The sequence below is a fragment of the Lates calcarifer genome, linkage group LG9 (genome assembly GCF_001640805.2).
Source record: "Lates calcarifer isolate ASB-BC8 linkage group LG9, TLL_Latcal_v3, whole genome shotgun sequence".
NCBI classification, from domain to species: Eukaryota; Metazoa; Chordata; class Actinopteri; family Centropomidae; genus Lates; species Lates calcarifer.
Window position 1 is genome coordinate 10,095,169 of NC_066841.1, and position 15,588 is coordinate 10,110,756.

At 38.6% G+C, this 15,588-nt stretch overlaps 2 protein-coding genes across 3 annotated transcripts; one reads left to right on the plus strand and one right to left on the minus strand.

Moving 5' to 3' along the window:
• The first annotated feature begins 3,012 nt into the window (after positions 1-3,012).
• Positions 3,013-8,441, plus strand: prlhr2b (prolactin releasing hormone receptor 2b). Its single transcript, XM_018671272.2, has 3 exons — positions 3,013-3,078; positions 5,836-6,319; positions 7,577-8,441. The coding sequence occupies exons 2-3, from the start codon at positions 5,871-5,873 to the stop codon at positions 8,208-8,210; spliced, it is 1,083 nt and encodes a 360-aa protein (XP_018526788.1). The 5' UTR covers positions 3,013-3,078; positions 5,836-5,870; the 3' UTR covers positions 8,211-8,441.
• Positions 8,442-10,025: 1,584 nt separating this feature from the next.
• brf2 (BRF2 RNA polymerase III transcription initiation factor subunit) lies at positions 10,026-15,458 on the minus strand. 2 transcript variants are annotated; one of them, XM_018671271.1, is made up of 4 exons: positions 15,095-15,458; positions 12,754-12,813; positions 12,306-12,627; positions 10,026-11,987 (listed from the first exon to the last, which is right to left on the minus strand). In XM_018671271.1, exons 1-4 carry the CDS (start codon positions 15,240-15,242, stop codon positions 11,150-11,152), a joined length of 1,368 nt encoding a protein of 455 aa, XP_018526787.1. In that variant the 5' UTR covers positions 15,243-15,458; the 3' UTR covers positions 10,026-11,149. The 2 variants fall into 2 exon arrangements, with proteins under 2 accessions (XP_018526787.1, XP_050928855.1); XM_051072898.1 differs by lacking the exon at positions 15,095-15,458 and adding an exon at positions 13,970-14,053.
• Positions 15,459-15,588: the final 130 nt, after the last annotated feature.

Consider the following 15,588-nt stretch of genomic DNA (forward strand, 5'->3'; position numbering starts at 1 on the left):
TCCTTTGAAATTTGGTGGAATCAAATGTCATGAAAAGCAAAAGCATGTACAAATCACACCATCCTCTCTGGTCATTTCTGCCTTTCCTACATCAGTACTCTTGGGTCCGGCAGTCAGCAGCCCCATACTGTGCTTGTTTACATTGGACTTCACCAAGACTCCAGGTGTCAGAATGAGTTTTGTCTTCTTGTCATGAAGAAAGAGTTTGCAAGTCTCATGAGTCACATGAAGTGACGACCCACCACTCAGGAGATGCAATGTGAAGATCTTTGTCCTGGAGGGATTTGTTCACACTGAACGGAACAGCACTCTGATCACCAAGACTCCACATTGATGAGAAGTTCCTGAGGGAACAAAGCTTTCTCAGCGGAGCACTATATGAATCTGCTTTGGTGTTAAGTTCAAGCAGCCTCTTGTAGTGCTCAAATGGGCGTTCATTAGCTGTGGCTAGCTATCAGGCTGCTATCAGCTGGAAGCCAAGTGGCAGTGATGCTCAAACAGTACACAGAAAGGTGAACTTGTCATTGCCTTTCCTCTCCTCAAGATGAGGCTGCCTTTAAGTTTAGAGTGCATAATGATGCTTAATGGCATCAAAGAAATGACACAGACGTTAGAAATTCTCAAATGCGACAGAATATATTCATCTGTGATCTTACAGCTTGGTAAGTAAGTAAAGATTCATTTATATGGCACAGACACGCAGCCCACAGAGTTTAACCCAAAAGGCCCTGTTGGAGCCACAGCTTTTAGTTTTTACTCTACCAAGACATGTAATTACCTGCCTGCTGCAATGAGAAGAGCTCCTACATTATACTCATTTCAAATTAAACATGAAAACAAACTTCGAAAATTCATAATGAAGCCCAGCAAGGTGGCGTGGGGGCCACATCTCCTTGACTACTAATCACTCCACACTGGACATATTTGCATCAACAACACATTAACATATTTTAGCATCTTTTAATGGGCAGTTTCACCTGTTTGTTGAAATACTCCCACTTATGCAGATAACTCCATCTGGTTTGTGTCTTTTATTGAAAAGCAGCCACAGGCATGCTTCTCTGGGTGAAAGCACTGTACTGCCAGATAAACTTGTTGCTTCCTATAATGTCATCTTCTAAATCTGTGGTAATGATGTGACTGTCAGTAGATTTCCTCTGGCCCCTTGAGAAATAAACTGAAAACGTTTTTTTCTCTCTTTCCAGTGTCTCACTGATTTGCAACCTTGGCAATACAAAAAGATAGTACTGTCATTACAGTGGCATATGTATGAAGCATGGATGTTTTCACAGTCTTGGTTCTGATATGAACAGGCTGAATAGAGACAATAAAGCCCCTATTTTCCAAACTATATCTGGTTACATGCAGCGATCTGTGATCATATTTCTTCACATAGTTACTGGGAAGGTATGGCAAAGTGCTCCTGAGCAAGGCACTGAACCCAGAGTTGTTACAAAGTGGACAGGCCAGCGCCTTACATGGCAGCTCAGCTGCTGTCAGGGTGTGAGTGGGTGAGGCACTAGCTGTCTGTTAAGGGAGAAAAGCACTATATAGGTACAGTCCATTTACCATTTACTGTTGACAGAGTTTGCCGCTTCCAGAAAGCCTTACTCGTAGCTCTGAAAGTGGCCAAAATGGGTCCCACTGTGTCTACAATGGTTTATCTTTTTCATCTGTTGCTTTTTCTGACATTTTTTTTTTACAAATTTCTAGCTTGTGCTCAGTGCTACAAAACTGAAATGACAGACTAATGTTGTGCGGAGTGCTTACTTAAAGTCCATGCCAATTAATAAGAAGAGGAAGGAAGAACAGTGGAGGCATAACTACAGCCTTACTTCTACCATTCATCTTCCTTAAACAATGAAAAGGTCATTTTGTTGGTATTTTCAGCAAAAGAAATTAAATGTCTTAGCCTTACTTTGCCATTTGCAACTGAAGAGCAAGTAACTGTGAATCACACTGCACTTTAAAACCTTTTTATCGGGGAAGGTTTGTGGACAGTGGAATTACAGCAAGCACTCACTTATCTAGGTGGGAGTTTAGGGTATGATGCTTTAAATGGAGATATTTTTATCTTTTTTTTAAAAGTAAGAAGCTCCACACTGTGTCTCTGTCACTTGCAATTACAACAGATTTTTGTTGGAAACAAGGTTTTGATGAAGAGACAGTCATCAAATTACTATGAGGGGTGCAAATCTTTAGTTCTACCACAAATGAGTTGTGATTGGCATGTTCTGTACATGACGAACGTACCATCTTTTAGTGAGCTTAACAGGCATTTAAATCAGTAAATAGCAAGTAGAAACATCCAAGGACTATGGAAGCCAAGAACAGCCATAATGGCAATTCATTTTTAAATGCTGTTATCTCAAGATTACAACTTTATTATTTCATTATCTTGAAGTACAGAGCATGTTTTCTTGTAATAATGTTTTTCTAATAATAATTTATGTTGTTTATGTTGTTATCTCAAAAAATCATCCTTTTGTTTTATTGAAGCTTTTTATTTTGAGATAATGGCATTTTAAAAATTTATCGAAATGGTCTTTTTCAGCTTCCGTAAAGGACAAATGATGATGTTCTTTATTTGCCAAAGCTTGTTTGAAAGCACAACATTCAAATTAAAATTTTCACCAGCTGCGATGAGTGATAAATGCAAAATTCCTCAACACAGTGCACTAACAGCACAGTAATATGGTGTTAAATCAGAAGACTACTGGCACTGCACCTGGGGACACATCAACAAACAATCAATAATAACCTTCACTGTCTCCATCCTGACACCTATCTATACTGACCACTAACTAATCAGTTCAAGATTAAACGTCATTGTTAAGTCCAACCCAGGCATTAATCTTTTTGGGTCTCTGACATCTTATTGGCTTACTTTCATTTCCACAGACATCTCTCTCCCTCTCTATGTGTTTCTCTGCCTCTCTCTCTCTCTCTCTCTCCTCTCTCTCTCTCTCTTTCTGTCTCTTTCTAAACCAGCAGCAGCTTCAGCTCACTCTCTGTGGAGAGGTGCTTAAGGAAGGTCTGTTCATCATACTCTCACTCTCAACTAATCCAGAGACACAGGTAAGTTACTGGGTGATTTTTATCTGCATGTCTTTGGATGTTTAGTAATTTATTATCTGCTTGCCTCTTGTTGTAGGTATTAGTGGCATAACAAAACAACTAAATAAAGTACAATACAATACAATACAAAGCAATACAATAGAAATATGATCACTCGATTACAATTCTACTCTCAAAAGTAGTGAAAATATTCTTGAGAGTTGTAATAAAATGCATACTTTTCACATTGTTCTATGTCAAATGCTAATGAAAGAAATATTCGCACATCAAAAAGGTCACACTGCTTTTGAATTTCACGAGTTTTCATTTGTGATGCAGGCAACATTGCTAGGGCTCATACTATGTAATGCATGGATTTATGTTCATACCCAAGATTTGCATATCTATTTAAAAAATGCATTTTTTTCTCTGGTATTTAAATGTGCATTGAGGTATAAATTGGTAGAAGTTACACGACCAGAGCTCTGTTATGTAAGACTCCTTGACATTATAATCCAATAACTAACTAAACAGACCAATAACTAAACTTCAATAATAAAGTCGGACGAAATATTAGTGTGGGAGATAAATGTGTGGAAAAGGTTTCAGATATGGTCTTCAAATGATTGAAGATGGCACAGCATCTGTGAGTGTGAACATATCTATCCAACAAAATAAAATAATAATAAAAAGAAAAAGAAAATGATGGGGGAAAAATACATGTTTTTTTTTTTATTACTTTTTTGTGCTCTATTACATCAAAGTTGATAAAATACTGCACCATTTAGTTTGAACTGATTGAATATCTGAATGTTTCATTTTGGTAGATATGAACCTTTGAATTACAGTTAAAATAGAACTGTTCCACTCATAAGTAGCAGTAGCAGTAGTCAGTCTATAACATGAGCACAACAAAGATCACATTCATCCAATAAGTATGCATCAAAAGATTACTGTATACTCTCTACATGTAAGTCAAAGCCCTTTCATACATGGTAATACATAATTCATTTCCTTTTCAAGTTCTTAAGTCATATACAGCAAATACATCTGAGAATTGTGTACTTACTAGCACTGTATATGTCAATTTATATGCTAATTCATTACTGCTGCTTCTTCAGTATGTTATTTATTGATTTATTTGATTGTTTGATTTTATGGTGCAGTATTCACGTTTTAATTTTCCTACTTTTATTCTCCTGTTTCTTTACTTTGTTGTAAAGCACTTTGAGCTAAACTCCCTGTATGAAAATGCTATATAAATAAAGTTTACTATTATAAATTTTATCATTCATTTGAAAAAATGCTCATATAGGAATTGTTGAACATGAGAACTTGTCTTAAGCGCTGCAACTTATATCCAACTGGGATGACTAAAAAACCCAGCAAACAGAAAACAAAATCTGTGGTTACATTTTAGTAAAATCTCTCTTCCACACCCTTCATAAATATCATGATTAGCTGTCAGTGGTAAGTCTTTGCATCAAGTGTAGCATAAATTAGTTTCATATGGAAAAAAGTCCAAAGGTCCCTCTTTCCGAGTCACACTGGGTCATACTAATAAGCAGTGTGTGTCAGCTGTAACAGAACCTTGACAGCAACACTGTCAATGCAGCAGGTACAAGTTATGCAATGTGATAGGGTGAAATGGTGATGAAATTATGTACAAAATATTGGAAAAACCACATTAGCGAAGAGAAGTGACCTCACTGACACTGACCGTTAACAGGACATTTAAAAACACTACAACCGCAGGTTGTAAATCATGATAAAACTGATTTTAACTTTAGGGTATTATACTGCAAAAGTGTTTATATTGTTTCATCCACAACATGTAGTTTAAACAAATTTGATTTGATAGGAGTTTTATATGAGTGAAACATTATAAGAGCACTATATTTCACTAGATCAAGGGCTGTAAAAATGCTGATATGTCTTTAAAGTAACACATATTCTACATTCACCCATCAACCTATAGATTGGGTTAATGAAAGAGATGCTACAGATAATAACCAGTAACATTCATCGCAGCTGAGGCAACACATTCTTAAACAGCTGCCATTCTCCTGTGATAAGACCTAACTGTCAAATTCCAGACATTGCATCAGCAAGCTGGGTGGAAAATCAACCTCAAGCTTTGAAGTGAACTTAGCACCAGAGATTCAATATTTAGAAATCTCACGCCAAAGGGAATATTATGTTACAGACATCTTTCATCTCATTTTCTATGTTAAGCAGTCTCCATGAAATGTATGTGACAATGAAGATCAATTAAAAAGTAAAATATGTTTACTGTTTAATAAAATACAAAAAAATTAAGCATCTGAGTAATGTTGAATAATTGTATTGATGCTGTAAAGAGCTAAACACAGTTTGCTGGTTAGTAATGACACTAAAACAGAGCAGTATGATTTCTAACTGCTGACAGAACCCTGTGATTTGACATTTTCTATATGCACATTTCAGTGGAGGATGCATGACGTTGTGCTGCTCATCTTAGCTATTCACATTCAAATGCCTTCATAATTATAAAGCCTTCTAACAATGTGCTTTTCACCACTCTGTGCAAAAATGTGTTGGTGTTGGTAAAAGCATGGTTATTCAGTAATGGTCTTCCATTTTGTAAATGTCATGACCTGTTTTCATTATAATGTTTATAATGTTTTTGCATGGCATCCTTGGATTGAATACACCAATTTGACAGACATTTGACCTTAAGGAAAGTTGTTCATGTTCTGTTTTAACAGCTGCGAACCTGTTTTACTGTATTTTGAACAGTGTAGGTACTGACAGACTGAGTGAGCTCTGCCGCCATGGAGGGTAATCACAGTGGCTGGGCTGGAAGCACACAGCCGTCTGTGTCAGGAGAGCAGACAGAGGGACACATTTATGAGGTCGCGGTTCAGAGCAACTCCACCAATCGCAGCTCCCAGTTCGCAGATGTGGCCCTGCTGCAAAAATTCAAGCCTCTCATCATCCCCTGTTACGCACTCGTGGTGGTGGTGGGTGTTTTTGGGAATTACTTACTCCTCTATGTCATCTGCCGGACCCGCAAGATGCACAATGTCACCAACTTCTTTATCGGAAACCTGGCCTTCTCTGACATGCTCATGTGTGTGACTTGCGTCCCTTTTACTCTCGCCTACGCCTTCAATCCACATGGTTGGGTTTTTGGCCGCTCAATGTGCTATCTGGTGTTCCTCATCCAGCCTGTCACAGTCTACGTTTCAGTCTTCACACTCACTGCTATTGCTGTTGACAGGTGGGTGGATCTCTATGCACTGCAGGAATTCTGCCAGTGAGATCACAAGTGCAATTTTGAACTCTTCTTAAAGTTTTTTTCTGCTGTTGTCCCTCCTTTTAATCCTCTTCGCAGTTAAGTGCTTGTACCTGTTTGTGTAGCATAACTGTGCTGCTATTTTGACCTTGAAAAACAAATTTAAATCCCAAGAGGCCAAAAAAACAAAATGAATTCCTTCTCTATATAATCTATTTTACATTTTACAACTTTAAGTGTGAGTGGAGTATAATTGCAGGAAATGCAGTCATTACCCATCATCATTTATGTTCTAAAAATGAATTAGATTTATAGGGAGAATAATTAATGAGTGCTCACTCACTTTAAACAGTGGCACTTTAACATTAAAGGTTCACCACTCATGTTTAATAAATGCATGATTAAGACTCATTATGATTCAGTGTGTGCCTTAATACGTGATGTAACATGAACGCCGCTGTAATATTAATCAATGATCAGGCCTTTATTATCTCATGTGATGGAGCTTTAATTGACATAAATGAATTAACACTGAGTATAGCTGCATGAGTGAAATGTTGACATGAGTTTTGTGGTTTAACAAGCTTGTGAATCCATTTATGAATTCATGACCTATACCATTAAATGCAAAAGAGTTTAGGCTTTCAGCAGTATGTACCTGGTGGGACCAGACCAAAATCCAATTATCCGTATCTATGCTTTGAAAGAAGAATCAGGTATGTGCAAAGACATGTCCCCCACTGTTAGAGTCTTGAGATCCACAGGCTATTTGCTGCTCACTGTGAAAATTCAAAGCTTCCTTTTGCACTGAAAACTGCTGATTTCTCTCCCGCTGGAGCTGAGGACCAAATGAGGATTTTAAAAGCCAGTTGAAAACTCACCATTGGCTTTGCTTTCACAGAAAATTTACTATGACTGTCGTTGTTTTACCATGCATTTAAGTGATTTTCCTTTTTTCCTTCGTGGATTGTACTGGTCAAATTTTATACTCTGTCTTTTTTGTAAAGTACATTGTGCTGCATTTTTGCATAGTATAGTAACTGATTTGGAAAAAATTAACTGATTTAATATTCATTAATTAACTAATAATACTAATAGTAATAAAATTATGCTGCAGGACTTCATGATTATTCATTCATTAATTCATACATTGGATTATGATTAATCATGCAATAATTAAGCATTACTTTTAGCGAACTTATTATAAAGTACTACACTGTCTCTTTTTCATTTTCATTGCAGATATTATGCAACAGTTCATCCCTTGAAGAAGCGTACCTCTGTAGCTACTTGTGCTTCTGTCCTCTCTGGCATCTGGTTGCTGTCCTGTGGGCTGGTTGCTCCGGCAGTGACTCACACCTATCACGTAGAATTCAAAGAGGAAGGCTTCACCATCTGTGAGGAGTTCTGGTTGGGACAAGAGAAAGAGAGACGTGCTTATGCGTACAGCACTCTGCTGGTCACATACGTCCTGCCCCTGTCAGCTGTCTTTGTCTCTTATCTTTGCATCACCGTCAAACTGAGGAAATGTGTTGCACCAGGCCATAGGACACAGGACCAGGCAGGTGCTCAACAAGCTCGTAAGAGAAAGATCTTTCGTTTGGTTGCACTTTTGGTGTCTGCCTTTGCAGTGTGCTGGCTTCCTATTCACGTGTTCAATGTGCTGCGAGACATAGACATTCATCTCATTAATAAGCGCTACTTTTTACTCATACAACTGCTATGCCACCTGTGTGCCATGAGCTCATCTTGTTGTAACCCCTTCCTCTATGCATGGCTACATGATCGCTTCCGAGCTGAGTTACGGAAGATGTTCAAGTGCAATCATCGCATTGGAGTGCCCGCCAATCACTGTGCTGCCAGTGTGGTCTTGTAATCACCTACTGAAGAACATTCTCTGTTGTTATTTAAGTGTAAGTTAGTGTAAGTAGGTGATTTAAAACTTTGTTAGTGGCACCAAATAAATGGGAGTACATTCTGTGACCACTAGTGATATCCACACAAACTTTTCTTGGCAATCCAGTCACTATCATGTTGCATACAAAGATAAGGAGGATCAACTGGTTGACACCATCAGTATAGCGTCCATCCTCCATTGTCCACGAATATAAATAAAAGTTGACAATTTGACCTGAGGTTGTTGCTAGGAGAAAGATCGTGCAGAGTCCAACCTAGTAAAGGTTAGATATGCCCAATAAATTTAATCACAATCTGCTGCTTGGATTTTGATATTTCTTCTGTACAAGAGTACATGCTGTTGTTATGGTCTATCCTTTGGGGATCATGAATATCAGCAGCAGATTTTCTGGAAATTCAGTCCATTTTTTCAGTCCAAATTCAGTCCATTTTTTCAGTCCATTAGTGGATGACAGGCTAGGTGGTCAATTAAATCAGGAATAATTAAAAGAAGGTGTAGAAAGCCACTTTGGGACCACCCCCTGGAAACTATGAATATCCACACCCAACTTCAAGGCAACAAGGCCTGCTATTGTCAAGATATTTTTGTCTGGAAGTGTTGGATGAACAGATGGACAATCTGACCAACACCAGCCATTCTGGGGCCAACACTACTTGGGTCAACCCTTGGTGCAAGGGCCAAGCAGCTCTTTGATTATTGATGACATATTCCAAGCTGTGAGAGAGAACTGTGGTGAGGTAAATGCTGGAAATATCTAAAACTGCTCCTCAATATTTGATGTAATACAGTGCATATATCCTGCACATTTAACCTGTATAGAATGATGAGGGCTTCCTTTATAATATTTGTAAGGAGACAATCAATGTGATATAGAAGAAATGAAACCCTAGGGCTGTCCGCTTTCTTTTAACAAATGAATGAGGATACTAAATGAGGACAATCTAAATGACCTAGAAAAAGCCAGATAAGGGCTGCGCATGATGAAAAAGGTGAAGCTTTATTGGATGTGAGGAGCAAATGAAACCATCAGTTCAGATTGTGTTTGGAAATGGTCACTGCAGATGTGATTGTTTCTACTAGGGCACTGATGTCAAGTCTAATCCTTGTGTGGTGCTCCTCCTTGGAGCCCTGTGGAATATATTAAATTCATGAACTTGCTCCCCTGGGCTTTAATTTTCTCAAAGGCTGTAATTGATGAATATGCACCTTACTGCATAATTTATCAAATTGTTTCTGATAGCTTTGACTAATGGCTGTAAAAAATGAAACCATTGTAGTACAGTGTTTGGTTTTGTGTTCTCTCTTCTGTATTTTCTGTACACATATTTGTCTCAATATAGTCAGCAAGTTAGTGCCCATCATCATTCACTCAGTGACTGAATGATGTTGGGTACTTATGTGATGCACTTAAAATGACCACAAAAGTGTTTGTAAATTATGTATATGGTTTTGGTGTGCAAAAAATGTATACTCTGATGTATCAGCCTGTGCTATCACAACGTTGTGAAAAATTGTAAATAAAAATGCAGAGACCAAATGACTTCTTCGTCAGATCAATCTAACTGCATGATGGTAGAAGATAGTAATGAAATTACAACCAACTTGGTTAGAGTGCACTTGCGCAGCTAAATTTACTAATTAAATAATGGGGAGGACAGAGGTGTTTTCTGCATATCAACTAGGCCTGTTTAGGACATTGCGACAATGTGAGAATTTATTAATCGACCTTCATGCCAGCATAGTTGGTGCTTGCCAACAATGACATACACTTCCTGTAGTTGAATGGTGTTTATTCTTTAGTGACACATCCTGTGAAATAAGACCAGTTTAGCACAACTGTATTTCTGTTACTTACACCTGAAGTTCTGATCCAAAAATGTGTGCATCCCTACAAAACCTTAAGTGACTTTTAGTATTTTACTTAGGACCTGAATGTGGGGTCCACTGTATATAACATCCTGTGTTCCAGAGATGTATTAAATGGACTTGTACACTGCAGTTGCTAACATCAAATCACGATCACATCATATTTCAAAATAGCTCAGCGCTTGCAGAAACAGAATAAAATATTAAACTTAACAAAACCCAAGGGCTGATGTGAATCAAAGAAAAAAGAAAAGAATGTTGCCCGTTTCTGTGAAGACCTTAAAAAATTTATCATGTACCATGGCAATATTTTTTTTTTTCACTCTGAAAAGATGTTTAACAGTGTAATCACTATATTCTGAAATGCTAACAGTTTCGGTGAACTGATAGTGGAGTAGTAAACTTTTTTGGTGGAGTGAAAGTACTCCTTACTAACTAGACAATCAATACAATTAATGCTTTCATTGGAGATTTGGCATAGTAGGCCTTTTACACAAGACATTTTGACTTGTCAAAGTAGGAAAAGCAAAGATGGAACTAATAATATTAACAAAGACACTGTTCTATTCAAGTGTCCCAGTGAGCCTTGATAGTGTGACAATTAACCAGCATGCCAGCATCCTGAGACTGAGGCAGTTAAATTGAATTCCACCATTATTAGATGTATTATTTACAACTGTGTTTTTTCTTGCATAACATGACAAAAAAGCTTATTCAAAGGAAAGAGTTGTTATAAATGTGCAAAGCCATATCCTTTGAAAGAAAAGCATTTCACAGTCAGTTTCCCTTGGTTGCACATCATGTGATGGATCCAATAACTAGATTTTTTTTCAACAACTTCAAGCTTTATTTGAAAACAGACAAAATCTGTTTTGACTGGAATGAAACTACATTAAAAAGGTTGGGGGAAGATCTCATTATCAACCCAGTCCTATCAAATTGAAAACAGCTGCATTCAAGCTTAGAAATATATTTTATTTTGTATAATCAATGACCAAAGAGGTACACACTGGTCTCCACAGCATATCGAGCTATGATTTCTCACTTTCAGACATGGAAAACATCTTCTGTGCCAGAGCGAAGTCTCTAGCTTCTCTAGGAGTGCGGATATATGAGTCAATTTCACTGTCAGAGATCTCCTCGTCACCAGTTACATCCTTTGGCTCTGGCTGCTCCACTCTCCTTTTCTTGGCATGAATCACACATGGGGGAGCAAACAGCACTCTCTTTCCCCAGTTTTGTGATGAATCTTGACTACCCTGAGTGTAACTGTGTTGCTCAGATGCTGCACACTGATTATCATCTCCATCACCCGGTTGCTTGGCCCTTTCAGCATTCGATTCACATAGTTCCACAGAAGACAAGTCTGGAGTCTGCTCTACAACCTCTGATATTTGGGATGGAGCAGTTTCCTCAATTAGAGAGTCCTCACAGCTGGCCTGACAATCCGCCAGCAGAGCATCCTCGTGGGTTCTCAGAGCCCTCCTAAGCAGAGCGTCCCTGTGCTGCAGAATATCCTCCATCAGCCGAACAACATTATCTGGAGTCACTGGTTCCTTAACCCAGGGAATTTCCTTACCCAGCTTACACAGCACCTCCTTCATCTCAGTTATTCTCTTCAGAGCAGGCTTGTGCTTATTCACTTTGGCAATCTGACAGAATTTGTCCAGAGAGTATTTGAGCCGCTGCTTGGTGGGTTTCAAGGACTGCCAAGCCAAATAGATGGCTGCCATCATGATGGGGATGGGCTTACGGCCAGTCACAATCCAGGAATCTGCTGCCAGCTCCACCAGAGCCACGGCTCGTTTGGTCAAGTCCTTGGAGTTCTCAGCCAATTCTTCAGGAACATAGACAGAGCTAATTTTGTACCTGACAAAGAAAAACATCTTCAGTACATTTTAGATGATAACAATCAAGGACAATTTATTGAAGGCCTGAGTCATAAAAAATATACAGCAGCCTGTAACATTAGTTTAACTGTCAGTCAGTCTTCTGTATAAAGTGTGAATCATCTGTGAAAATGAAAAAATGAGAATGGATGCAAATGTTTGGACAGGTTGTAATTAGTTGGTATTAATCTGTCTCTATTCTACAATGTAAGAAATTAATCTTTTTAAATCACCTGTTTAACTATGCTATATTATTGAGTACTCCAAAGAAACATTAAGACCATCATCCTTCACTTACTCCTGACTGTGAGCCTCCATTACGTCAGTAACGTTAATAATTGGAGCTTTGATGTTGAGAATCTTAACCATTTCTTCATAAACTGCTCCCACCACCATCGAGTCGGCATCCAGCAGGCAGCTGATGGTTCCCATGGTAATGGGCCAGTTGAGCAGTCTGCAGCTTACAAGCACACAGCAACCAGCCAGAACTTCTTTCTTGTTGAGGCTCACTTTGATGAAACTTTTATGCTGATAGGCCTGGTTGTAGTAAGTCTCTGAAAGATCCTCAATTTCTCTGTTGACCCTGAGAGTCCGACATAAGGCTTTCACACGTTGCAGACCTATAGAAACAAATAAAAGGGGTATGAGCATGGCAATGTGAGAGCAGCGGGTTCAACTATATAGGGAAGTTTCTATGTAAAGACATCTGTATGCAGCAAGAGCCCCATTTAGAAAGAAGATCTCACCTTTTATTAGGTTCATACATGGCTTTTTGGCCACAGCTGTGGTTCTGCTGTAGCTAACCTCTGCAAAAAGAAAAGAGAAGAGTCAAAGCAAAGAAAATGTGATTAAATGGAAGTATCAGAGGCTTGGGTTTAACGATTCCAATACACCAACTGCCATGCTATGTAACAAAACATAAACACTTTTTGCACATTTTTCTGTACAACCTTGTGTAGGGAACAGAATGTGTTTTCGTCAGTATTATTAGTGTCATTTAAATGCTAAAATGCCAAACATGCCATGCCACTTTAGGATGTCTCCTTGCATTATAGCATAATGAAACAGACATTTTTCACTGTTTTCTGATAAACTAAACAATTAACTATTCAAACAATTAGCAGATGAATCAATAAAAAAAATAACTGTTGCAGCCATGTGATTTTACCATGTGATTTACATTTCCCCCCTTAACTCCAAGACACACCAGACACCATGTCTAGTAAAGGTTGTGAGACTGTAACAGACCAAAGTGGGACTACACTGCAGTTTGGTTTCCAAACCTTGTCACTGTACAGCTGTTAATTTCAGCTAGAAGCATCAATGGTCATCGCCTTCACTTTTAAACATACAGCACATTCTGTACCATTATTATTGTAGAGCAGTAAACAACTTAATGCTACCCAAGAAGAGCAGTGTTTTGAAGTTTCCTTTTGGCACACGGCTGGATTACATATCTGACCCTGTGTGTCAGCTGCCTTGAGGAGATTTAATTCATTGTACATTTGTTTGGAATATGCAACATCACAGCACAATATATCAGCTCAAATGATATGGACCTTAAGGCAGGTCCTGCATTATTAAAATCTGATTTAAATACCTAAATTAGGATGTGTTTCACCACATTACCATTAACAGCAAGGTACATGTGGGCCCACAGCCCCCCTTGTGAGTTAATCTGAGTTTTGATCTATGATGATCCTGCTGCAGGGACAGGGTACACTGAGGACAAGATTATCTGACTCTGGGCAGTTAACTCCTTTGCAGTCAAAAGAAAATCTACAAAGAATTAGTAATGCTGTGTAGCTGTCTTCTTAGATATCACTGCCAAGTTCAAAGGTGGCACAGCAAAAAATAATTCTCACAAAATAAATAGTGAATATAGTGGGGATAAAACAGAGAATCAAAATAAATGCACATAGAACACAAACAACTTGGGGAAAAAAGAGAAAAAAGCCTTACCCAATCGCCAGTCTAGACAGGTCCTCTAAGTCTAGACTGGCTGATGAAGAGTGAGTGCTGGCATGCAAATTGATGTGGACTTCTAGAAATGCAGTGAAAATGAACCAAACTGGTCAGGTTTGTCCTTCAAAACAAACCTGATTCTTTAAAAGTGGGGGGCACCAGATCCAATGCTGTGGTTCTGGTGTTTTCCAGTATTGTAGTGAATTGTTCTTCTAGCCAAAAACAATCAACGTAGAGTCTGGTTGCACAGCACAACCAGCAACCTAATCGGAGTTCACGTTTTGGAATCACATAATTTACTTAAACAACTTCAGGAAAATAAATAAGTAATTAAGGGGGTTTGCATCAAGATTGTTTGTTTATTATGTTATCATTTCATGCTACAAAATACCATTGGCTTTTTTTTGAGCAGGGGTGCAATAGGTCCCCAGGCTGGATGTCGTTTTATGAGATACGCAGCATAACCAGGACGAAATCCAGTATTAGTCTGGCCATACTGCCTAGCATTTAAAAAGGATATCTACACTATATCTTTATTAGGCTGTTTGGTAGGTGCTTCTAGCTATAATTAATGCAGTTGAATAGAACAATGACTAATCTAATAGTTTGTGTTTAAACTGTCTTACAGATGTGTTAATTCAACTGTAGGATTAGTTTGGAGGTTACAGTTTGTAGTGCTGTTGAACGGTATTGCATGAAACAGAGAAGTGTTTCTGTTATTTAGTATATCCTCATTAATATAAATGGGGAGGACAAAATAATAGAAACACCTGTGTCCATAAAGCAATATAATTTAACAGCAACACAAACTGCAGCCTCTGAACTAACAACAGAAATGTGGGATTTATTGTTGTATCAGACTGCATTAGTCTTAGATAGGAGTCCCTAATAAACTGCAAACTGATGTCTGTCAGATTTTATTCACAGTGGAGTTCTTAACAACGTTTGACAAAATTAGATGCTCTGGATTTTTTTAAAAATGTAATTCAATACTGAGAGTACCACAACCAAAATGAAATGACAGATAATAATCTCAAAATATGAAAAAACATAAATAAGGAGAGGGAAAGACCGACTCTCGGAGTTGTGACCAACAGGCTTCCGTATCATCACTGTTCATACCTGAACCTCCCACTGGGTCATTGGCCAGCGCTCCCTCGGACACCACGGAGCCACAGTCCACACACACCAGCTGCTGCTGAGCGTACAGGTCATCCTCTACGATGTTTGACGAGCCGCAGCCCGGGCAGCTCAAACCCGGACGAGACATTTTCTAAATAAGTAAATAAACGTCCACAACGCGCGCTCAGCGGAGAGACGGCTAGTTAGAGACAACAAAATAAGTTTTAAGTTTTTCAATTAAGTCTGAACATGATCTTAAACACTACATTGTCACTTAGGCACCCTGGACACTTTCGAAGCCCATGTGGACCGTAAACAGCTGCAGCTGATCGACCAATGAACGTTGCTATCGTCGGTCTGGAGGGGGCGAGTAAAATATGTCCGGGTATATACAATGTTCGGGGCATCATAGGTTCCGCTTGCTGCTTTCGCTCTTGGTTACAAAATGTTAGCTATGCTCATATATTATGTAACTAAGCAATTATCGTACAGTG

Excerpts from the sequence above, each read along its gene's own strand:
- prlhr2b (XM_018671272.2), top strand. The coding sequence starts at position 5,871 with ATGGAGGGTAATCACAGTGGCTGGGCTGGAAGCACACAGCCGTCTGTG. Across the intron at positions 6,320-7,576 it reads ACTGCTATTGCTGTTGACAG|ATATTATGCAACAGTTCATC; the intron begins GTGGGTGGATCT and ends TTTTCATTGCAG.
- brf2 (XM_018671271.1), bottom strand. The coding sequence starts at position 15,242 with ATGTCTCGTCCGGGTTTGAGCTGCCCGGGCTGCGGCTCGTCAAACATC. Across the intron at positions 12,814-15,094 it reads TGACCCAGTGGGAGGTTCAG|AGGTTAGCTACAGCAGAACC; the intron begins GTATGAACAGTG and ends TTCTTTTTGCAG. Across the intron at positions 11,988-12,305 it reads ATGGAGGCTCACAGTCAGGA|GTACAAAATTAGCTCTGTCT; the intron begins GTAAGTGAAGGA and ends TTTCTTTGTCAG.